This window comes from Aspergillus japonicus (genome assembly GCF_003184785.1).
Source record: "Aspergillus japonicus CBS 114.51 unplaced genomic scaffold BO86scaffold_4, whole genome shotgun sequence".
NCBI lineage: Eukaryota > Fungi > Ascomycota > Eurotiomycetes > Eurotiales > Aspergillaceae > Aspergillus > Aspergillus japonicus.
Window position 1 is genome coordinate 484,157 of NW_020291641.1, and position 22,010 is coordinate 506,166.

Genomic DNA, 22,010 nt, shown 5'->3' on the forward strand with positions numbered 1-22,010 from the left:
TATGAGTATTACAAGATCAGAGATCTCAGCACGTGGCGACAGGGAAAATATACATCAGGGGCAGGGATAAATCAACTTAGCGACCAAGCCAATCACCATCCCTGGTTAAGTTTGTGGGGAGCTGATAGCGGCAAGACCCCACGGGACTTAGTCCACTCCTCGCCTAGCTCGAGCTCGAACAGGCTTAGTAAGTATGGTCTCGACGGAGTTTCCGTCTGCTTGTATACTCGGGCTTCAATCACTATTCACTCACTAATTGCACTTGTGGAGGGGACCGTATGAAATTGTCCAAGCCTCATCATGAACGGAGAAATACCATGACTGCTATCTAAAGGACTTTTATTCCTCAAAATCAGAATAATATAAAAGGGTCTCTTCCATCCGCTGGCGGTGATGAGTTCTTCTTGCACAGCACGCTCGTTTCTGAGCAGCCGCCGCACATTCATTCCCTGATTTCACTCTCTTACGGTCTCTCTGACAGACCTTGACATTTCATTCTCTTGATTCTTCCATATATCTTGCGTGCCAACCTTATATTCATTCTCTTTCTTTCCTTCAATTCGAGAAACATCCCGAGCAACGATGCGGATCACTTGGTTACTTCCGCAGCTCCTGATACTATGGCTAACTGGCCAAGGAAGCGCGCTGATCAGCCCCGATCTGGACTCAGGGTTTAACTCTCCTGCAAATGTCTCCGCCCGTGCTCGAGTTCAGCGACCTCAGCGCTGTCCCGATAGCTGTAGCAGCTTCGATACCAGCCAGTGGTTCGTGTATCCGAGCACCAGTCGAGTTGCGAAATGCAATCAGACAATACTCTTGGACTTCATGGTTAATACCCCTTTGAACGACACCAACTCTCGACACACGATCTATACCTGCACGGCAGATGCCTCAGATGCTTTGGAAAGCGCTGTGGACAGCACCACCTGTGCCGACTCGAATGCAAACCTGAAGGCTACCTACGAGTTCGGTCTGTGGAGTGCCGGGGATTCTGCGACAGCTCTTTCGAAAACCCAGTCTAACCAGACCCTTGCAATTCTCCAAGACATGCGGACATATCTATTGGGTAATTGTCAGAAGTCGACTATCTTTGCCTTCTCGGAAGTTGACAAAGTGGCCGCGGGTATTTACATCGGAGGGAGTCTCCAACATGCCCACAATATCGATGCTATTATGGACGATGTCGCGGACTTGCTTCAGACCTCGCAGATTTATGACAGTGGAGTGTGGCAATACTGTGGAATCAACTCCAATCGCACTCTGGGACTTGCAGTCGATTTGAATGGCGACTTGGCAGCTGTGCAACAGTATGTCCGCACTTGGAGCGATGGGAAATGTGTTTCGGGTTTTACCACCACCCAAACAGGGAGCGCCGAGCTTGCCTTGACTAACACACTCCTTTCCAATTCTTCGTCGCTGGCCGTGACAAACAGCACCGTCCATGCTCGGTCCTTCAGCCAGTCAGGCATCTCCCATACACACTCCGTGCTTCACGCCCATCGTCGTTCTACTTGCTCGTATGTGCAGGTGGTGTCAGGAGATTCTTGCGCTTCTCTTGTTGAGGAGTGCGGCATCACATCCGATGAGTTCTATGATTACAACACCGCCAGCGACCTCTGTTCAACCCTTGCCGTGGGCCAGTATGTCTGTTGCTCATCAGGCACTCTTCCCGATTTTGCTCCATCACCCTATGCTAATGGAACGTGTTATACCTACGACGTTGTGTCTGGGGACTCGTGCTCGGTCCTTGCAGCAACGTATAGCATAACGGAAGATGACATCGAGGATTTCAACTCCGATACCTGGGCTTGGTATGGCTGCGACAACTTGCAAGCTGGTCAGTCTATCTGCTTGTCGGATGGCAATGCTCCTTTACCCATCGCAATCACCAATGCAGTTTGCGGGCCCCAAGTCCCAGGAACCAACTTCACCGGTGCAACCGATGCAGCGGCATGGGCCCTACTCAACCCATGCCCGGTCAATGCGTGCTGTGACACCTATGGCCAGTGTGGCGCCACTCCCGATTACTGCAATGATACTTTGGCTGCCACTGGTGCGCCTGGCACCGCGGCTGCTGGCTCTTACGGTTGCATCTCCAATTGCGGAACAGATATTGTAAACACCGCAACTGCGCCTTCATCCTACTCCGCCGTAGGCTACTTTGAAGCCACCAGCGTTGATCGACCTTGTCTGCAAATGAACGGTTTTAGCATCAGTCCTCAGCAGTACACTCATGTTCATTTCGCGTTCGGCAACATCACCTCGACATATTCCGTCAGCATCGCCGGGGCAGAGCAGCAATTCACGTATTTTCAGGAACTAGAAGGCATGAAGCGCATCATAAGCTTCGGCGGCTGGGATTTTTCCACTAGTCCTGACACCTATATGATCTTCCGTGAAGCCGTCACCGCCGACAACCGCGATACGCTGGTCCAGAACGTCGTCGACTTCTTGGATCAGTACGACCTGGATGGTGTGGACTTCGACTGGGAGTACCCCGGAGAGCCTGATATCCCTGGGATTCCTGCCGGAAGTGATGAGGATGGCTCCAACTACCTGGCTTTCCTTACAGCCCTACGCGCGGCCTTACCCTCCAAGTCCATCTCTATCTCCGCCCCGGCATCCTACTGGTACCTAAAGGCTTTCCCCATTGCGGAGATTGCCGAGGTGGTTGATTACATTGTCTTCATGGCGTATGATCTGCACGGCACCTGGGATCTGGGAGACGACTCTGCCCAGTCCGGCTGTGCTGCGGGCGACTGCTTGTTCAACCACGTCAACCTCACCGAAACGATGTGGGCTTTGTCCATGATCTCCAAGGCCCCGGTGGCCACCAGTTCAATCATGGTAGGCGTAGCCAGCTACGGCCGCTCGTTCGAAATGACGACCGCCGGCTGCTATTCCTCGTCCTGCACGTGGTCCGCAGGAGGAGCGGCAGGCCCGTGTACCCAGACCACCGGCTACATCTCGAACGCCGAGATCAATCAAATCCTTGCGGAGAACTCGGACGCACAGTGGATCTTCGACAGTGCCAGTGATTCCGACATTTTGGTGTATAACGACACCCAGTGGGTGGGCTACATGACCAACACAACCAAGAGCACCCGCACGGCGTATTACCAGACATACAACTTCGCGGGCACCAGCGAGTGGGCGATCGATCTGGAGGAGTTCGAAGTCTACGTGGACCCCGCCACGCCAGGGCTTCTCAGCCTGGACGTTGAGTTGAGCCAGGTGAGCGTGACGGTGACCCAGAACCTCGGATGCATGGCCTTGATCCCGGGCGAGAACACCACCGCGGAGCTCGACAAGTACGTCACGCTTGGGGCGGCTTATATCGACGAAGTCCTCACCGAGTACGCGGGCAACCCGTTCGACTGGGACACGGCCATGGCCGGATCCTATGCGCAGGCTGAATGCCAGAACTTCCCCACCGGACCGTGCGATGCGATCCTGGCCTACCTGTGCACCGATGGTGACGTGACGGACGGAATCTACTGGGCGCAATACATGGTGCACACGCTGTTTGACAACCTGCTGCAGTGGTACTACGCCTTCAACGCAGGGGGCGCCGTCTCATCGCTGGACATCTCGAACATCGTCAACACCTTCTCCCCCACCGTGGAAAGCGGCACCCTGAGCTTCTCCAACTTCGAGTCCAGTCTCTCCACGGCCATCGGCATCGCGTCGAGCCTGGTGCCACCCTCGGACACGGTGACCGCCCCGATCGACACGGCGCTCGGCACGGCCAGCACCTTCGTGGGCCTCTTCACGTCGGACTCGTACTCGCTGCCCGCCAGCTCGAGCATCGAGGACGCGCTCACCGACGCGATGAGCACCCTGTACCAGATGACCTACTGGAACATCGCCAACGTCAGCGCGTGGATCTACGAGTACCCCAACAACGCGAGCCAGCTGGACAGCAGCCTGACGACGGGCCCGTTCACGCACGCCGCGGCCAACTTCTTCTACAACGTGAAGCCGCTGTTCGGGATCGACAGCACGACCTGGTACGACATGCAGAACGGCATCAACGCGACGATCCGCATGAACCTGGTGGGCGCCGCCCTCGGCGCGGCCGACTACTACGTCCTGAAGGACGCCTCCGTCAAGGCGGCCGACTGCGCGGGCACCGCCCAGTACTGGATCGACGGCGTCTGCTACACGCTGGCCTTCCCGGGCGCCGCCGACTGCACGCAGGGCCAGGCCCACAACACCCCGGCCACCAACGCCACCCTCACCGACATCCGCGACTACGGCATCGACATCGAGGAGCTGCTGACCAACTCCGAGGCCTGCCAGAACGCCACCGGCGTGTACTTCGGCTCCCAGTCCGTCAGCATCACCGCCGTCGCCAGCTCCGGCGTCCTGCCCACCTGCTTCTACAACCTGCCCGTGCTCACCCTCGTCCCCGTCTCCGGCCTCGACCCCTTCGAGGACAGCCCCTGCTGGATCAACACCGTCAACGCCACCCTCGCCACCGTCACCGTCGGCCAGACCTACCTCCCGCCCAACCTGGCCACCATCTTCGATCAGGACTACTGTACCTGCGGCTATGCGACGGTGTGCAAGCGCACCGATGGGCCTTGTTAGGCCGCGGTCTGCTCTATCTTTGAGCCTCTCCTTTTATTTTTGTGCTTGTCTGTGAGAGACTTGGGACATTCGGTTCCCCTGCCATTGATGGCTGGGATTCCTTACTATCTTTAACATGTTACGCCCCTTATACACGCTTGCTTGTTCAGCAACCAGGGGGATCAATAGCTCTTGATTAACGGATGCAATGAATTATTCAGTTGACAGTTGGAATTTGTATAGATGAGCCCATAAGTATAGGAGCTCGCCCATCCATTGTCCCAAAGAAATTTCCCTCACGTGTAAGAGTTGTGTAGGCAGTCAACCCAGTGTTTGGTTCTTAGCTTGCTTCAGTCGTTCGAAATCTTCAGAAATCTCAGGCATGTAAGGCGAGCTCTTGCACAGTTTAGCTGCCTGGACGGGCTCAGCTGAGTTGACAGACGATTTGGGCCCTTCGCAGCCACTCTTCTCCCCTCAAACCGCCTCCACCCTCGTCGACACAGGCCCCTCTTTCTCATCCCCCTTGACCGAAAAGCGATCCGCCAACTCCACCGCAGCAGCCTCCTGCGCCAATGCCTTCTCAATATTGACCTCCGGCGATACCTCCCACCGGCTGCCGGGTACCAACAACGGGGCGTTGGTGAACAGATCATCCATCACCTCTAGCGAGAGACCTTTTGTTTCCGGCAAGAACATATAGAAGAACAGCGCATTGCCAAAGTCACACACGATGAACAGCAGGTAATAGCGCCAGCCGATGCGCTCCAGCGCGATGGGCGTGACCTGGGCGATCATCGTGTTGAAGGCGAACGAGACCATGGTCGCCAGCGAGATGCCTTTGGCACGGGTGGCGGTGTTGAAGATCTCGGCGGGAATAATCCAGGACATGGTCCCCGAGGCGCAGAAGCAGAAGTTGAAGACCCAGGTGCTGGCGACAATGAAGGCCCAGTGAGCGGCCGTGTTGGTGGAATCGGGAGGGTACTGCGATAGGAGCGAGGCACCGATGATAAAGGCAACCCCACAGGCGATGTTGCCGCCAATTTGCAACGGGCGACGGCCAACCCGGTCGATGAGGAAGAAAAAGATGAACTGCGCAAGCTCGCCGATGATAGAGTTGATTCCTTGGTAAAGGAGGGTCTTCGAGGTGGAGATTCCGATTTGCGCGAAGATGGCTGGGGAGAAGTATTGGATGGCGGAGACGCCGGTCCTGAGAGATGGTTAGACAAGATACTTGAAGGGTGAGTAGAGGAACGGCTCACATTTGGCTGGATGCTTGACAGGCACAGGCAAGAATGATGCGACGCGTATTGGAACGGTTGGCAAACAGTTCCTTGTAAGACTTGGCGGCGTGCTGATGTTCCTCCTCAATTTGACGCTGGATCAATTCATATTCGGCCCGGACATATGCGTCGTCAATGTTACCGTTGGCGTGCAGGCGAGCCAGGTTGTGCAAGCCTTCTTCATGACGATCGTGGTCGATAAGCCAGCGAGGCGACTCTGGGAAGAAGTAGATGCATGAAGCTAGGCCAATAGCAGGAACCAGCTGAAGTGCCAGACTGTCCGCAAGTATTGTGGTTAGGCAAGTCCTAGTCTAGTGAGGGAGTTTCGCTTACGGAAGTCGCCACTGAACACTATCGCCCGTATTGGCCCAAGACTTTTCACAACCGTATCCGATCCAGGACGCGGACAAGGCACCGATGCCCAGCATGGTCTGCTGAAGTGAACCCAAAATACCTCGGATGCTGGCATGTGCAATTTCTGCCTGGAACATTGGGACGGTTTCGACAAGAATTCCAATCCCAAAACCAGCAAAGATGCGTGAGAATAGCAACATGCCAACGTTGACCGCTGCAGTTTGGAGGATGCCTCCGATGCAGAACAACACGGATCCCAACACGAGGGTTGCGCGACGACCGAGTGGGTCAGTATAACCCGCTCCTAGGGCTCCAAAGAACGCCCCTGTACAAGATTAGCTGGAAGCGCATTGGGAGTGGAATCCTAGCTTACCAGCTGTGAACAAGGACACAACTGTTCCGGAGATAACGCTTCCATTATGCGTCAAGAACTTATTCACAAAGGAGTCCGACGCAACGACGGAGGCGATGACACCCAGATCATAGCCGTAAAGGAAGGATCCGAAGGCAGCAAAAAGAGCCACTACAAATTGGTAGACCTTCGGTTTCATCTTGTTAACGACCTGGATCTGATATAACTTCAAGGTGATCACTGTGTAGGCCGTGGAGATTGTGGAGAATCCGGGGTCTCCAGATCATTATATGCCCATATCAGCGGGGAAGCCACAGCCATGTCGAGGAAGTGGGCGCCGCCTCAGCCTGCAGTGATTCCAAGCAATCCGATAGTATTTGCTACGGAGTATTGGTGGGATTTGAACATGGATCTGAGAACCCCAGCAAGTATTCTTGGACTCATGATGGTTCAGTTACCGGTAGCTTGGATGTCAACCCTGACTCTCGCGTGGCTTGTCCTGCTTCGGCATATTTCCTGCGGAGACTTGAGTCGCCCACACCTTGATTTGCGGGCTGCAGTCAAAGCATTTGCGGGGTCGAGATCGATTCGATTTATCCGACCTTCGAGGATCAGACCATGTCGGATAATAACGAGGCAACTTTCTTTCGTGGATGAAAGAAAAAGGTGGGATGTGGCAGGTATATAAAGGCTCGCTGCAGCCTCTGCTCTCGAGTATAGATACGCGCGGACGAGGCCTGGTATACAAACATAAATCGCAAATTGTGGGATACACCCCCTTGGTCTGAATTCTCGAGCTTCAAGCTCAGAGATAAATGGTTCTCACTCTCCTAGTAGATGTGGTGCTGTAGGGAGCTGCTTGATTCGTTGTCGCATGTAGGAAGACCTGACAGAAGACCTGCACTTGGGGTGAGGGGAATACATTGACGAGAGGCTGCAAATATAGAACATGTGCCGTGTCAACGTAGACGCTTGAAGTTTGTTCAAATCAGTATTGATATAATGACGTGAGGAGGCTTGAACCAAGGCGATCTCTCGCTGGGGAGGACTTTCGGGTGAAGATGGTCCGACGGGGCGGGGCCGAGATTGACTTGTCTGTGGTAGCCTTTGCACCTGCACTCCTCCTCCTCCTCCTCCACCCCGCATCACCCCCACAATCCACCGTCAGACACGGGACACAATCACTACCAAAGCTCGAGTCTCGTCGTTTGGTTTGCCTCCCCCCGGATTGTCCGATGTTCTCTTCGCGGCTCATCATCGGCAATACCTCGGAACATGAGCTGACCATCTGTCGATTTAGTCTACTCAAGCAGCGGGGAAACGTGGGGAAGAGGCCATGGCCAGGGCTCACAAGGGCGTCTTCATCCCCACACAGCAACGACTTCAAGGTCGCATTTGAATCTGCAGACACCGATCATTTCCCGATGTGATGTGAAGCTGGCCCTGCTATAGCGGACTAGCTCGGGAGAGAATGTTGCTCGACCATGACTATAAATCAAGGAAAGAACCCGCCTAGGAAAGAACATGCCTAGGACATCAGTGAAGAGTCTCTGCAACTCCGACTTGGCAGGACCTCTGAACCAGCAGGCCTGGTTAATTTAGCTACGATGTTCCTCAGAACTACTGTTCTTACCACGGTTTTGGTGGGAAGCCACCTGGGAGAAGCACTTGTGGCGCGTTCCGGTTCTCCGCATGCTTCTCCCACTTTGACTGCATCTTTCGAGACTCCATCCTACCGGTACAGTTCGTTCAGTTATACTCAGCTCACATCCGACCGTTATGCAACACCACTGCCTTCTCCTATCTCTTTTCCTGCCACCTTTGCCCCACCGTTCAGTGAAGCATCGACCCTCCTGCCTACAGAAGTCACCTATACTACCTATAGCCTCAATCCTACCACGACGGCTGCTACGGAGTCAGAGACAGACGGATATGGCCAGCAAGCATACGCCGAGCTCTGGGCATCGTTATCCTACTCCTCAGCGCCTCCCTTCACCACGACAGTCTCTCCTACCCCTGTCCCAAGCAGTGAGTTGGTGTTTCCACCTGCTCTGACTCCGTACCTAGCCAACCCGGAAAAGAAGCTTCCCGAGAACTTTATCTGGGGTGTTGCAGGCAGTGCATGGCAGATTGAAGGGGGCCTTCAGCTGGGAGGCCGAGGACCAAGTATCCTGGACACCATTGGAGCACTCCAATCGAACGACAGTGCTAGCGATGCCAATGTGGCCACCATGAATTACTATCTGTACAAACAGGACATCGCCCGACTGGCTGCTCTGGGTGTTCCTTACTACTCCTTTTCCATCTCCTGGAGCCGCATTGTTCCTTTTGGGGTTGCTGGATCGCCTGTGAATACCGAGGGTCTGGCCCATTACGACGACGTGATTAACACCTGTATAGAATACGGGGTCACTCCTATCGTGACACTAGTCCATGCCGATTATCCACCGTCTGTGGTTGCAGACATGGGCAACCTGTCCACGCACTATCTATACTATGCCAAACAAGTGATGACCCGGTACGCCGACCGGGTGCCATACTGGGTCACCTTCAATGAGCCCAACATCTCAGTGGGCAGCGTTGCGAAATCCTACAGCATTCTCAAGGACATTCTACTCGCACACGCTGCGGCGTACCACTGGTATAAGGAGACCTTAGGCGGCACGGCTCAAATCACGCTGAAATTCGCCAACAACCTCGCGCTGCCTCTTGACCCGACCAACAGCACCCACACGGCCAGCGCGCAGCGCTACCAGGCCTTTATCCTCGGCATCATGGGTAACCCGCTCCTCCTCAGCGAGCAGATCCCGTCCGAGGTGCTCAGCACGCCCAACATCACGATCGAGGCGCTGACATCTGAGGAGCTCGCCACGGTGAAGAACACTGTCGACTTCATCTCCATCGATCCATACACCGCACAGTTCGCCTCTCCGGCGCCCGAGGGCATCGAGGCCTGCGCCGCCAACTCCAGCCACCCGCTCTGGCCGTCCTGCGCCACGCTCACGAACGTCCAGGCCAATGGCTGGCTCATGGGTGAAGCATCCAACGACTACGCCTACATCGCGCCGCAGTACGTGCGCCAGCAGCTCGGCTACCTATGGAACACGTTCCGACCCAAGGGGATCCTGGTGGCGGAGTACGGCTTCAACCCGTTCGCCGACGCCAACCGCTCGCTCAACGCGCAGCGCTACGATCTCGAGCGCACGCTGTACTACCACTTCTTCCTGCGCGAGGTCCTCACGGCCATCCATGAGGATGGCATCAACGTGATCGGCGCACTGGCGTGGAGTGTCCTCGACAACGACGAGTTCGGCAGCTACGCCAACATGTACGGCCTGCAGACGGTCAACCGCACCGACGGCCGGTTCGAGCGCCATTACAAGCGGAGCTTCTTCGACTACGTGGACTTTTTCCACCAGCATATTGCATCTTGATATGCTGGGTGACGAGTGGCACCAGGTGATAGTGACCTGAACAAAAATCGACCAAGATGCCCGGCGAGGGGTTCCCTGAATGAGGGTATAGTGGACGATAATCCAAAACAGAAACAGAAAAAAAAGAGAAAAGGAAACACTTAGCAGACTTATATAGTAGAGTCTCACGATCACACAAACATTGAATTTAGTAATCATAGACAGTATAGCACCCCGGCTCAGCCATGCTTTGGTATATCTCTCTCTTACCATTGCCACAGTTCAATCTATCCTCTATATCTACAAAACCGAATCAATCCAGCCTAAAACACCAAACACCAAACATTCACCTCTCCCTCTCCCCTTCCTCATCCTCGTCAAAGCTCATCCAAGAACCATCTTACGAAGAGGACCGCCTCAACCTCGCCTCAAAAACCACATGCCCCCCCTGCTGCTGCTGCTCCTCCCCGTAAACCCCACAGACCTCAAGCCCACCCCGCTCCAACAAATCCACCCACTGCGCCTTCGTCCGCTCCAACGCCCCGTAGTTACACATCATAATGAAATCCGTCTGTACGGCCATCAACCCCGCGCGCGTCTCGGGCACCACCCCCTCATTGACGAGCAGCACCGAGTCCTGGGCCATCGCGTCGCGCAGCCGCCCCAGGATCTGCAGCGCCTGCCTATCGGGCCAGTCATGCAGCACCGTGCGCAGGAAGTACGCCCGCGCGTGGCGGACGGGCTGCTCGTCGAAGAAATTGTGCGGTTGGAGGGTGATGCACCCCGGGTAGGCTTTGGCCGTGGATGGCGGGATGGAGGCGATGACGGCGGGGAGGTCCTGGAGGATCAGTTTTGGTTGGGGTTGCGTCAGGGTTGGGTCGGATGTCGGTGGTGATTGCGTGGCGGAGAGATGCTGGCTCAGGGCTAGGAGGTCTTTGCCCTGGGAGCCGCCGACGTCGACTAGCGTTGCGCGGTTGTCACTTTCGGTGGTGGTGGCGGGGAAGAGTTTCGATTCGACCGGGTACAGCTCGAACCATTGTTTGGCCGAGCTGCTGCGCCGGAAGTCCAGGGACATGACTGCGTTGAAGGCCTGTTGGAGGTGCGGGCGGTCGCCGAGGTGCTCGAAGAAGGTCTGCGTGGTGCGGTGCGTGTGCTGGAAGGGCCCGTTCGTGGCGTCGTCGGGGCTTTTCCAGGCGGTTTCGGCGAAGTAGGACGGGAGTTGGGACATGGTTACTAGGGTGTGTGTTCTGTTGAATTCGGATTAGAAGGGTAGTTTGGGGGTTGAGGGCAGAGGCATTATGGAGGGTGATTTAGAGGTTAGAGGCAGTGGGGCCTGAGTGGACGTACGCGTGAATCACAATGGCGGACAGAGGGGATTGCGAGGTGTATGCCGCAGCCAGAGGTGTGGTTTTGTAGGTGGATGGGCCGAGTTCTTCGAAGATGTTGATGGCGGCGAGGAAGCGCATGATGCGGGCTGGGAGGTGGTGTTAGTTTGAAGACGAGGCTGGAGCATAAGTAGATCCTGTGATTGAACGTACAAACGAGGAGCTCGTCGCCTCCGGTGGATTCAGCTAGCTGGGCTGTGGTGGCCGTGCCTCCTTGTTTGGCGATGGCGTCGAAAAGTCCCAGATCCACGGCGAGTCGTAGTACCATTGCTTGGTGGCTCTGTGGTGTGTTAGTCTTGAATTTGGCAAAATGGATCACAGACATACCCCGAAGACAGTCCGAATGGTGAAGTCGGTCAGAGTCTCGACTTTGCGTCGCAGTTTCTCGATGCTCTCGAGGAGTTGCTTTCGCGTGGGCTCGTCAACGGTTTCCAGTGCTGGATAGTTGGCCAGAGAGCTGACAAGTTGGAGCAGGTCGGAATGGCTCATTGTGCTGATTTAGTTGAAGTCTGCGACTCTGTGATGTGTGGCTTGGTTATGATGATCCTCCGATGGGATAACAACTATATAGTTCCTCATCTTAGCCGATCGACGGAGATAAATATTATGTGGCCGGGTAATTCGGGATAACCGAGGACCACACGATAAGTCGGGGACGGTTCAAGCTCGTATAGCTCCTGAAGCAAGTGGAGCAGACCATGGGATGCTGGGATAGGCATGGAGATTGCAGAATGGAGAGCTATGGATGTGGAGTCCAGCTAACAAACAAGGCTGAAAATCCCGAGAACTGGGCGCGGGGAATTGCCATCTCCGAAATCAAGGCCGAGGCCGAACCCGGGTCCGAGACTCACGTTGCGATAAGGCAAGCGCTCTCCCTAGTCCTTACTGTACAGCCACTCACTATAGCCCAATTACTCCATCAATGGGCTACTAGGTAGTAGACTGACACTCTCCAATCCTAACCTACGACGTGCTATGGTTACCAGCTTGGTCCAAGTCTTCCATGATTATAGTGCAACATATGATTCTCTATTCCTGTGTCAGCAAGACGTGTGCGTCGCGCAGATCCGACTGTCTGGATTCTCTCCACGATTCGTTATCAAGATGGGTGTGGGCAAATCAATCAATGGTCCTCAAAATGGAGCCTCCATGGAAGGTACGTTGGTAGTATCTACTCCTTTAAACTGACATACGTCAAATTATATTATCAACAAAGGAAAGGTATCTCCTCGAGGAGCTGCAAACGACACGAACAGAAGAACATATCAGACCAATGCTGGGACCGAGCACTCCTGCTCTATCGTGCAAGGACCCAGATGGAAAAAAAATATTGACAGACAGCCCGCAAATGAGCGCTTGAAAAATGAAATAATGAACAGGTGGGGAATTTAACACACTGTGAAAGTAGTAAGTCAAGCGACGAAATGAAGGAAAATCCAGGCGCACCCCAATGCTTATGAAGGACAAGATGGAAATAAGAGAGGGTGATTGAGAAAAAACAGGATTGAAAAAGAACACCAACACGGACCAGTCTAGCTCTGATCCTCGAGGATCCGGCAAAAGGAGCCACCGGATCGTACCACCCAGAGGAGGGAAAACTTCGTTCATCAACATCACGTCGTCCTAGGCACGTAATCGTTCATCCCACTTCGTTTTTGTCATGTCTTTCAAACATTTTTGTACAACAACAGAGGCTCGCCAATGTTTTCGATTTCAGGGATGGTACACTTCAGGTCAAAAGCTTTGGCGAGGACGATCTTGAAGATCTGCGATCTGAGTTAGACGAGTACGAACAAGAGAAGGGAAGAGAGATTTGTGATTGACCTTCTGGACATTGATGCTATGGCTGGTGCTACTGAAGATCAGGCTGGCTTTCATGGCCTTGGCGAAGCGCTTGGCCTGTGCGCTGTTAGCAGACGTTTCCAGACTAGGGACCCGCAGTAGCTCACCTGAATGGAAATTTCTTCCTGGTCCTCCCGGGGAAAGTTGACAAAGTGGTCATACTTGGTGCCAATCAAAAAGGGAATGGCAGTCTTGTTGAATCCACGACCTTGGCGATACCACTCCTTGATTGAGTTCAGGGTGCTCTTGCGCGTGAGGTCAAACATGAACAGAATCGCCACTGCGTCATTACAGACGAGAGGCAGCATGTTGACAAACTCGCGCTGGCCACCAAGATCCCAAATCGAGAATGTGATCTCCGTATTCCGGATCGAGATGGTCTTCTCCATGAAGTTGACACCTTGTGATCCAACATCAGCACGGCTCACAAATTGGGGGTGAACACGATTTCATCCCCACATACCCAAAGTCTGAATGTAATCCTCATCCCAGCTGCCTTCGACATATTTCACCATAAGACTCGTCTTTCCAATCTGAGCATCCCCAACCATCCCCACCTTAATCACCACACTGTTCTTCGCTTGCGACGATGTTTGCTTGTGGCTGACATCCTGTGACGGTTGCGATACGAGACGGTCTGGATGGTTGGAGTGGCCGGAGCTGGGCCTTGAAGAGGAAGGCAATTGCGAGGGATAGTTCGATCGAGGGGCTTCGCCGTCTTGCGAGTGGTAATCTCGGGCGGGGGACTGGAAGTCGTGGGAAGAATAGTGGGCGCGGGAGTCGCTGCTGTAACCATTTGCGATCGTGGTCTCGTCCGCACCGGCGACCATTCCATGCTGAGTGGGTGTAGGGAGATCCATGCTCTGCGCCTGGTCCTGCTCGAGCTGGTCGGCGGGCTCGGAGGCACCAGCCATGTTAAATTGTGACGTATCCATAACGAAGGAATGTGTGTCTGGAGGGTGTTCCTGGATGGCGTGGTTTGGTTAGCGCTGGACGTAAACACGGTCGAGGTCCGGACGGAGACGGTGGAGCGCGGATGCTAAGACCAACCAAATTTGTGGGTGTGAGATCAGAGCAATGTTTGGTCGGAACGCATGTATCGAAATCCGGTCGCAAAGGATAGGACTGCCAAATTGTCAGACAAATTTGTCAGCGCCATGTTGGCGAGTCAACAGTGAGTTAGCAAGGGTTTAAGGTTCTTCAAGGAGGGAGGGTCCCTGGAGAGACGGGGGGGGGGGGGGGGGGAGGGGTATTGTTGATAGAATGATCAATTAGTATGCACCTTTTGTTGCAGGAGGAGCCCAGGTAATGTGACAGGTGCACTAGCAGCCAAGGCACGCAGCCATGGGACGACGGAGCTTCAAGGAAGGAAACGGTCCAAGCAACAAACCAGAGAGATGAAAAGAAAAACAAAAATGGGATAAACGCCTTGGATAGGAAAGTAAACAGAGAGACAGGTGATGGTTGACGGGGGATGAATGAGCTGTGCTGGGTACGGAGTAGAGCTGAGAGAATACTGTAATTAGTAGTAGTAGCCCCTTGAGGGGGGGGGAGGGGGGTGGGAAGAGTGGGTGTGGAAGCAAGCGGCAAGAAGGGAAATGGAAGCCTCAGCTCAGCTCTCGATGGAGGTTGGTTCTCTCTTACTGAGTCTCAGTCTTTCACAGCCAGCCGCTGCCCAGCAGAAAAGCGGGCAGCCATTCTCCGATCGCCGCTAGTCCGCGATAGGTAAAGTGTGCCTGTCCCGTGAATTTCGCCGCGGCGCAACAGAAAAAAATCATGGAAAAATTGTTCCCCGAACCCTAATCAGTCAATTTTCCACCCCCCTCCACCTCTTCTCCCTCCCTATCGCCCGCTGCACGACTGGCTCGTCGACAGCTGTTACCTTCCCTTCGACAGATTCTACACATCAACCTCAACAAAATGTCGAAGAGATCCGCCGACGCGTCCGACGAGCAGTCCGCCGCGCTCAAGGCCGGTGAGCGCCCGATCACCGAGAACCCTCCCGATGAGATGGGAGAGTTCGAGGACGAGTACGAGGACGAGTTCGAGAGTGAAGATGAGATTCTTGAGGCCGGTGTGGATGGTCGTCCGGATGCAGAGCGTGAGGAAGAGGAAAAGGGTACGCTACAATATCTTCCTGAACCATTTTGAGCCGTCCAGAAAGTCCTAACAACAGACGCTCCCCGCAGAAGCCATGGATGTCGACAAGCAGACTTTCATTCCCGGAAGAACGAAGCTCGCCCCCGGAGAGGTCCTTTCGCCCGACCCGACCACGTACGACATGCTTCACACTCTCAGCACACCATGGCCCTGCCTCTCCTTCGATATCGTCCGCGACAACCTGGGCGACAACCGCAAGACCTACCCCGCGACCGTCTACGCCGTTGCGGGTACACAAGCCGAGGGCAAGCGCGCCAAGGAGAACGAGCTGATGGTTCTTAAGCTGAGCGGATTGAGCAAGATGGAGAAAGATAACGAGACGGACTCCGAGAGCGACTCTGATTCCGACGACGACATGGGCGAAGCCATCCTTGAGCACAAGAGCATCCCTCTCGGATCGACAACCAACCGGATCCGCGCTCACCAGACTCCCAACCAGTCGGGTGATTACTCCAAGCCCCCTCAGACCATCACCGCCACTATGCTCGAGAACTCACAAGTCGTCATCCACGATGTCACCCCTCATCTCACCAGCTTCGATGTCCCCGGTACTATGCTCCCTCCCTCCGCATCCAAGCCCCTCTCTACCTTGCGCATGCACAAGTCGGAAGGTTACGCCCTCGACTGGTCTCCGTTGCAACCCCTTGGCAAGCTGTTGACTGGTGACAACGACGGCTTGATCTACGTCACGACTCGTACTGAAGGAGGTGGCTGGGTGACCGACACCCGTCCCTTCACCGGTCACCGATCCTCCGTCGAAGAGCTCCAGTGGTCCCCGAACGAGAAGAACGTCTTCGCCTCCGCCAGCAGTGACGGAACCGTCAAGGTCTGGGATGTTCGTTCTAAGTCGCGCAAGCCCGCCGTTGATGTGCAGGTTTCGAACACCGATGTGAACGTCATGAGCTGGTCGAACCAGACTTTCCACCTGCTCGCAACCGGCGCTGATGACGGTCAGTGGGCCGTCTGGGATCTGAGACATTGGAAGCCCAGCGCTTCCTCCGCCCCAACTAAGGCTTCTCCGGTCGCGTCGTTCGACTTCCACCGCGAACCCGTCACGAGTATTGAGTGGCACCCCACCGACGACAGTGTTGTCGCGGTCGGTTCTGCCGATAACACCGTCACGTTGTGGGATTTGGCCGTCGAGTTGGATGAAGAGGAGAACCGGGATGCCGCGATGCAAGAGGTTCCCCCGCAGTTGTTGTTCGTTCACTACATGGACTCAGTCAAGGAGGTACACTGGCAGGCCCAGATGCCTGGCACCATCATGGCTACCGGTGGCGGTGGCTTTGGGTAAGTGATGCTTTTCAGATGTATTACGAGGATTAGATGCTAACAATATGTGCAGTGTCTTCAAGACGATCAGCGTTTAAACGAGGAATACAAAAGTGTGAATTCGACGATAGCATACAGGTAGTTGGGGTTGCGTTTATACCACTTTTTATGACTTTAGTATCTGATGAATTAGAATCAATGATGGTCTTTTTGATACAATCTCTGGTAGAAACAATGTAGCTCAACGGTCATGTGACACTGATGAGCGCAGTCTGATGCATGTTGCTGCATATGGAGCCAGAAATAGTATATTCAAGGTCGATCTTCCACGTCCAGCTACGCATATCGCCTTTTATCAGTGGCGCTTCGCGCGGCTTCCTCTGCAACCATTCTATTGCTCGGAAAACCCGGTGATCTGTATCCACTGCATGTTGATACATGCTTTTCAACTTGGAGAAAATCAATGCAGCAGATAAAAATACATACAGCAAGGGGCACACCTGCGTGTTTTCCAGTTTTTCTACAGGAAAGAGACAAGCTATGATCACCACGAGCTAGGTCCACACTAGGGCATTCTCTCGTCAAGAGCACCTCGTGAGATAAATTGACTTTTCCGGGGTATAATCTACCGAGCCAGTCAGCGGGTTACTATATCTAAGTGTGAAAAGGGGACATCGAGACGAGCTCTGGGGCGCAACAGCCTTACACCACAACATTGATCCGTCAATGCACGAACTCAGTACTCCAGCAGTGGTCCAGATGCCACTGGATCAGGTGGGATGGGAGATACGAGGTGAGGAGGGAGGCTTGGCTCGCGTCAATATGTGGAACGCATTCTCCTGAACTGGCTAGGTCTACTAAACACTACTGCCCCGGGACGGGGAAATGCGGGGGAGAGTGACTAAGCTCCAGCACAGGCCATCAGTCTCTCCGCATCTCGAAAAGATCAATAACCGACGGCCCTTTCCTCTCGCCGCACATCTACTCTTCTTCACATTTTTCCCTTGGCTCCTCCTATCAGCAACCACTTCCTTTCCTCTCCCTGGCGATTCCCGTTGCCGTTTGTATCCAGTCGACTGGATGACCCCGACGACCACGCCGATGTCCCTCTTTGCCTACTATACCTCCCCCGCAGCGATCAACGCTCAAGGGCCTTTGCCCCGCAATTGCTTGCCATGAGAATTGGAAGGGGATGTGAACGTTGTCGTTTGCGCCATATAAGATGTACTACCCGCGCCGGGGCGTCTTCGTGTAACGCCTGCACTCGCCTGGGGCGAGCTTGTCGCCTAGATCCGCCGTTTCGCTTCAAATCTGTACGTCATGTATACCAGAAGAGCAATGGCACGGCATCCAAGTTTGAGCTAGCCTGGGACTCTCAGCAGACTTGGGTAAAGGTTCCCCACTCGTGTATGTGCCTACCTCCTTGCTCAGTTGCACATCCGTTTCTCGCAGTACTGATTTTGCCTCAGTAACCTTCGTGCAAGAATCATCTGACGACTCCGACGATGACAATATACGCGACGTTCCACTGGTACCTCGGGGGGATGATCATGTCCCCTCAAATGAGACACCGCAAGACATCCCGCAATCCTATACTGTATTCTCCCATTTCCCTTTTCCAGAGGTTATGTATTCTCAGGATGAGAGCCCACGAGGACATCATGATGCCGACAATTCAGCACCACACCCCACGACACCCCCAATTGCCGAAGTACAACCCTTCCCCGGCACATCTTCAAGCCTGTCACCTCAAGCCATTCCTATGCTCTCTCCGATAGCATCCGCAAGTACTTGGACGAGCGCAGCATCGCCGATGAGTGCGGTCAGCCCCAGACAAGGCAGCTCGTCATCACTCTCACCTCGCGAAGCTCACCTTCTCCGTCTCTTCATACAGAAGCTTGCGCCATGGGTATGTTCAACCAAGTTCTCTTTCAATCCATTAGCTTCATTTTTCATAGAAGCTAACATTATTCAGGCCGACATCTGCGATCTCCGCTCTCACTTCGGGACCGAAGTCCCTCGCCGCGCTCTCCGATATCCGATGGTTCTCAAAGCCGTCCTCGCCCTTGCCGCTCGACATGACGCCATTGTAAAAGGGGCTAGTGATTGGGAAGCATCAGAGTACCACGGCCAATGCCTCGAACTCCTGATCGCAGCTCTGGCTCTCCCAGAAGAGACCTACGATGACAACCTCCTCTTCACGGTCGTGATCCTACGGATGTACGAAGAGCTTGAGCTCGCGACCGATGAGAAGTGCCACTGGGTCGGATCTAACCGACTGCTCAACCGGATGTCCAACTCCGCTTCCTCGGGCGGGCTCGCCGAAGCCGTCAGCTGGCAGTTCCTCCGCCAGGCCATCTACGCCTGCGTCGTGCAGCACCAACCGATGCAACTCAACCTGGCGAACTATGAGCGGTCGGTGGTCTTCCGCCGGCGCGACGACGCCTCATATGCGAACGTCATTATTTTCTACTGCGCCAAGATCTTGCGGTTATGGTCGGGCTCGCACTGCAGTCCTGTTGACGAGACGGAGTGGCAGCATCTGGTCGATAGCGTGGAGCAATGGTACCAGGCGCGACCGGTCAGCTGGCAGCCACTACAGTACAAGGATGCAGATCCGAAGGAGGATCGCCCGTTTCCTGAGATGTGGATGATCTCGCCGCAGGCGGGTAAAGTTTACCAACGACTTGCCGTCGTCCTATATTATCAAGAAGCTTGGCTGATCTATGATTTCGAACTTCTAGCTGTGGGACTGCAATATTATCATACGGCGTGCATCTTTCTGAGTGCTTCCGACCGACACTGGAGCGTAGTCAGTGACTACGAGCTTGCGCGACTCAAGCGTGTGGAGGAGGTTCGTGATCTTTTCTTTGTCTTTGCTCGAATCATTTTTCATCGTTTTCTTCGTCGTTCCTTTCGTCGCTCCATCCGTTGCTCCAGTTGTCGTTCCCTCTCATCGTTCCTCTCATCGTTCCTCTCATCGTTCCTCTCATCGTTCCTCTCGTTGCTCCAGCTGTTTTTCCCTCTCGTTCTCTTTCGTCGTCCCTCTCGTCGTCCCTCTCGTCGTTCCCTCTCGTCGTCCCTCTCGTCGTCTCTCTCGTCGTCTCTCTCGTCGTCTCTCTCGTCGTCTCTCATCAACCCTCTCATCGTCCATCTTGTTTATTCCTTCCATGGTTCTCCCGCACCTGTTCTTTAACACGTCTGCCTCGCAATTCAACTAATCTCCGCACCCCAAAACAGAGAACAATCTCCTCCCACCTCATCAAGGTCATCGGCCTCTCGATGTCCAACGAAACCGTCGAAAACGCATACTTCATGGCTTGCCATCTTCTCCATCGCTGTACGCTTCCTCGCCCTTTTCCACCTCTTCTGCCTTTCTTACTAAGCCTCCTCCCCACAGATGGATACTGTCTCCGTCACGCAGCCGAGCAACAAGGCTCCCTGGAATTTCTCCGCCGGATGGAGAAGACGGTAGGCTGGCGTACGGGGTGGGTGATCCGCGAGCTCGAAACCCAATGGCAGGAACTCCAAACATTAGATACCACCTGGGGAGACGTATAGACGGTGAGAGGGACAATAGACGGATGAACGGATGGACGTTCGGTTGGTTGGTGGGCGTCTCGGGATGCGTTTCCTTTTCTTTGAGTGTATCCCTAGCGACACCATTTACTTCTAGAATATCATGAAGTTATGACTGTTCTTGTTCATGATGTCCTTGCGAAGGCCATATTAGAACGGAAACTGGATCCTCGCGGAACCCCCAGGCCTCGAACGATATTTTTCAGCACGAACGTGCAGACTATCTTGCTCGTCTTCTCTGCTGTCACAGATCGCCATGATGGCAATGGCACCGCTCGTCCAACGGTTCCTCTCCCCTGCTATCGGAAAGATAATACCATCAAAAACTCCCACCATCCATAGTCTTCTTGTACGCCTCTGCTTTCACCAATACTGTGGTATCATGTTCCTCCACACTGCATAGCCTCTTTCTTTCTCTCTCGCTTGCTCGCACGTTCCTTCGTTCCTTCGTTCCTTCGTTCGCAGGTTCGATTGTTCATTCGTTCGTTCGTTCGTTCGTTCGTTCGTTCTCGACTGCCAATTCCTCGTCCGACGTAAATCGTACGCTTCCTCTCGTAGACCGAACGTGTGATCTGCATCCAAGAACTGCAAGTTAGCCTGATCTCACGCCGAACCTGTTCTCAACTGTAGTCACAGCGTACCTTTCGTCTTCGGTAGCGGATCTCACCTGCTAATATTGATGACCAGCCATGCTGTACATACTCAGGAGGGCGGAGGTAGCAAGGAGAAATGCGAACGGGAGTTTCGATTCGGATTCTAATCAACAAGTAGCACACATCTTCGGACCACAAAGAGAAGGAGAAGCGCGGCTAGAGCATTGAACCCAAGACCACCAGCGACGCGAACTCCATCAAGAACGCGAGAACAACAACCAGCCACAACCGCCGACACCACTAACCAAAGAAAAGTAAGAAGAAAATTCAAGTAGAGCGGCCCCCTCAGAGCAGTAGCAAGCCCGAGCCTACAACTCCAACATCCAGGCAAGTAACCAGCCGGTACCGGTCTCCCTGCCGAGGAAGGAATCAGCGCCCAAGGCTGCAGCAAATGTGGTTTTCATCATCGAGGGCCAAGTCTACGAGAAAAGAAAAAGAAAGAAGACAAACAAGAGAGAAGAACCCCGTCAGAGCGAGTAGCAGACCCGAGCCTACAATTCCCACCTCAAAAGGCAAGTAACCAGCCGGTACCGGTCTCCCCGCCGAGGAAGGAATCAGCATCCAAGGTTGCGACAAGTGAGGTTTTCATCATCGAGGGCACAGGAAGAAGGAAACGAACAAAAGAGGTGGTCCCCTCAGAGCAGATTGAAGCGAACCCGAGCCTACAATCCCACCCAAGCAAGGCACCAGCCGGAGCCGATCGCTTCACCAGGGGGCAGAATCAGCGTCCAAGGCTGCACGCGAATCCGAGCCTACAATTCCACCACGCAAGGCAAGAAGCCGACCGCAGCCAATCTCCTCGCCAGGGGGCAGAATCAGCATCCAAGATTGCGAGCAAGCCCGAGCCTACAATCCCACCACACAAGGCAACCAGGGGGCAGAATCAGCATCCAAGGCTGCAAGCGAACCCGAGCCTACAATCCCACCACGCAAGACAAGGAACTGGCCGAAGCCAGTCTCCTCATCAGGGGGCAGAAACAGCGTCCAAGGTTACAAGCCTGCAAGCCCGAGCCTACAATCCCACCACGCAAGGTAAGCAACCAGTCGGAACCGGTCGCCTCGCCACAGGGTAGAATCAGCGTCCAAGGTTGCAACAAAAGTGAGCTTCATCATCGGAGTACAGGAGAAAAGGAAAAACAGAAGAAAGA

At 54.2% G+C, this 22,010-nt stretch overlaps 7 protein-coding genes across 7 annotated transcripts; 4 read left to right on the top strand and 3 right to left on the bottom strand.

Annotated features, from left to right (window-relative positions):
- Positions 1 to 989: 989 nt before the first annotated feature.
- Positions 990 to 3,177, top strand: BO86DRAFT_434643 (glycoside hydrolase; the record flags this gene model as incomplete). Its single annotated transcript, XM_025675911.1, has 2 exons — positions 990 to 1,412; positions 1,458 to 3,177. Coding segments are annotated over exons 1-2 (2,085 nt in total), but the record flags the coding sequence as incomplete, so codon positions are not given.
- A 1,869-nt stretch (positions 3,178 to 5,046) lies between these two features.
- On the bottom strand, positions 5,047 to 6,760 carry BO86DRAFT_353609 (sugar porter family MFS transporter; the record flags this gene model as incomplete). Its single annotated transcript, XM_025669533.1, has 4 exons — positions 5,047 to 5,779; positions 5,832 to 6,128; positions 6,186 to 6,531; positions 6,580 to 6,760. The coding sequence occupies 4 exons, from the start codon at positions 6,755 to 6,757 to the stop codon at positions 5,047 to 5,049; spliced, it is 1,554 nt and encodes a 517-aa protein (XP_025531958.1).
- A 1,405-nt stretch (positions 6,761 to 8,165) lies between these two features.
- Positions 8,166 to 10,054, top strand: BO86DRAFT_445256 (beta-glucosidase; the record flags this gene model as incomplete). The annotated part of the gene is made up of 2 exons (XM_025676435.1): positions 8,166 to 8,201; positions 8,283 to 10,054. The coding sequence occupies 2 exons, from the start codon at positions 8,166 to 8,168 to the stop codon at positions 9,990 to 9,992; spliced, it is 1,746 nt and encodes a 581-aa protein (XP_025531959.1). The 3' UTR covers positions 9,993 to 10,054.
- Positions 10,055 to 10,371: 317 nt separating this feature from the next.
- BO86DRAFT_434664 (S-adenosyl-L-methionine-dependent methyltransferase) lies at positions 10,372 to 11,981 on the bottom strand (the record flags this gene model as incomplete). Its single annotated transcript, XM_025675912.1, has 4 exons — positions 11,684 to 11,981; positions 11,510 to 11,636; positions 11,319 to 11,445; positions 10,372 to 11,218 (listed from the first exon to the last, which is right to left on the bottom strand). The coding sequence occupies exons 1-4, from the start codon at positions 11,843 to 11,845 to the stop codon at positions 10,372 to 10,374; spliced, it is 1,263 nt and encodes a 420-aa protein (XP_025531960.1). The 5' UTR covers positions 11,846 to 11,981.
- Positions 11,982 to 13,023: 1,042 nt separating this feature from the next.
- Positions 13,024 to 14,112, bottom strand: BO86DRAFT_375614 (Spg1/Tem1 GTP-binding protein; the record flags this gene model as incomplete). The annotated part of the gene is made up of 4 exons (XM_025670489.1): positions 13,024 to 13,122; positions 13,181 to 13,255; positions 13,306 to 13,598; positions 13,662 to 14,112. 4 exons carry the CDS (start codon positions 14,110 to 14,112, stop codon positions 13,024 to 13,026), a joined length of 918 nt encoding a protein of 305 aa, XP_025531961.1.
- An 879-nt stretch (positions 14,113 to 14,991) lies between these two features.
- BO86DRAFT_330181 (ribosome biosynthesis protein RRB1) lies at positions 14,992 to 16,843 on the top strand. The gene is made up of 2 exons (XM_025668710.1): positions 14,992 to 15,317; positions 15,388 to 16,843. The coding sequence occupies exons 1-2, from the start codon at positions 15,119 to 15,121 to the stop codon at positions 16,650 to 16,652; spliced, it is 1,464 nt and encodes a 487-aa protein (XP_025531962.1). The 5' UTR covers positions 14,992 to 15,118; the 3' UTR covers positions 16,653 to 16,843.
- Positions 16,844 to 17,805: 962 nt separating this feature from the next.
- BO86DRAFT_353621 (uncharacterized protein) lies at positions 17,806 to 20,191 on the top strand (the record flags this gene model as incomplete). Its single annotated transcript, XM_025669534.1, has 6 exons — positions 17,806 to 18,037; positions 18,100 to 18,539; positions 18,606 to 19,299; positions 19,375 to 19,502; positions 19,871 to 19,970; positions 20,031 to 20,191. The coding sequence occupies 6 exons, from the start codon at positions 17,806 to 17,808 to the stop codon at positions 20,189 to 20,191; spliced, it is 1,755 nt and encodes a 584-aa protein (XP_025531963.1).
- Positions 20,192 to 22,010: the final 1,819 nt, after the last annotated feature.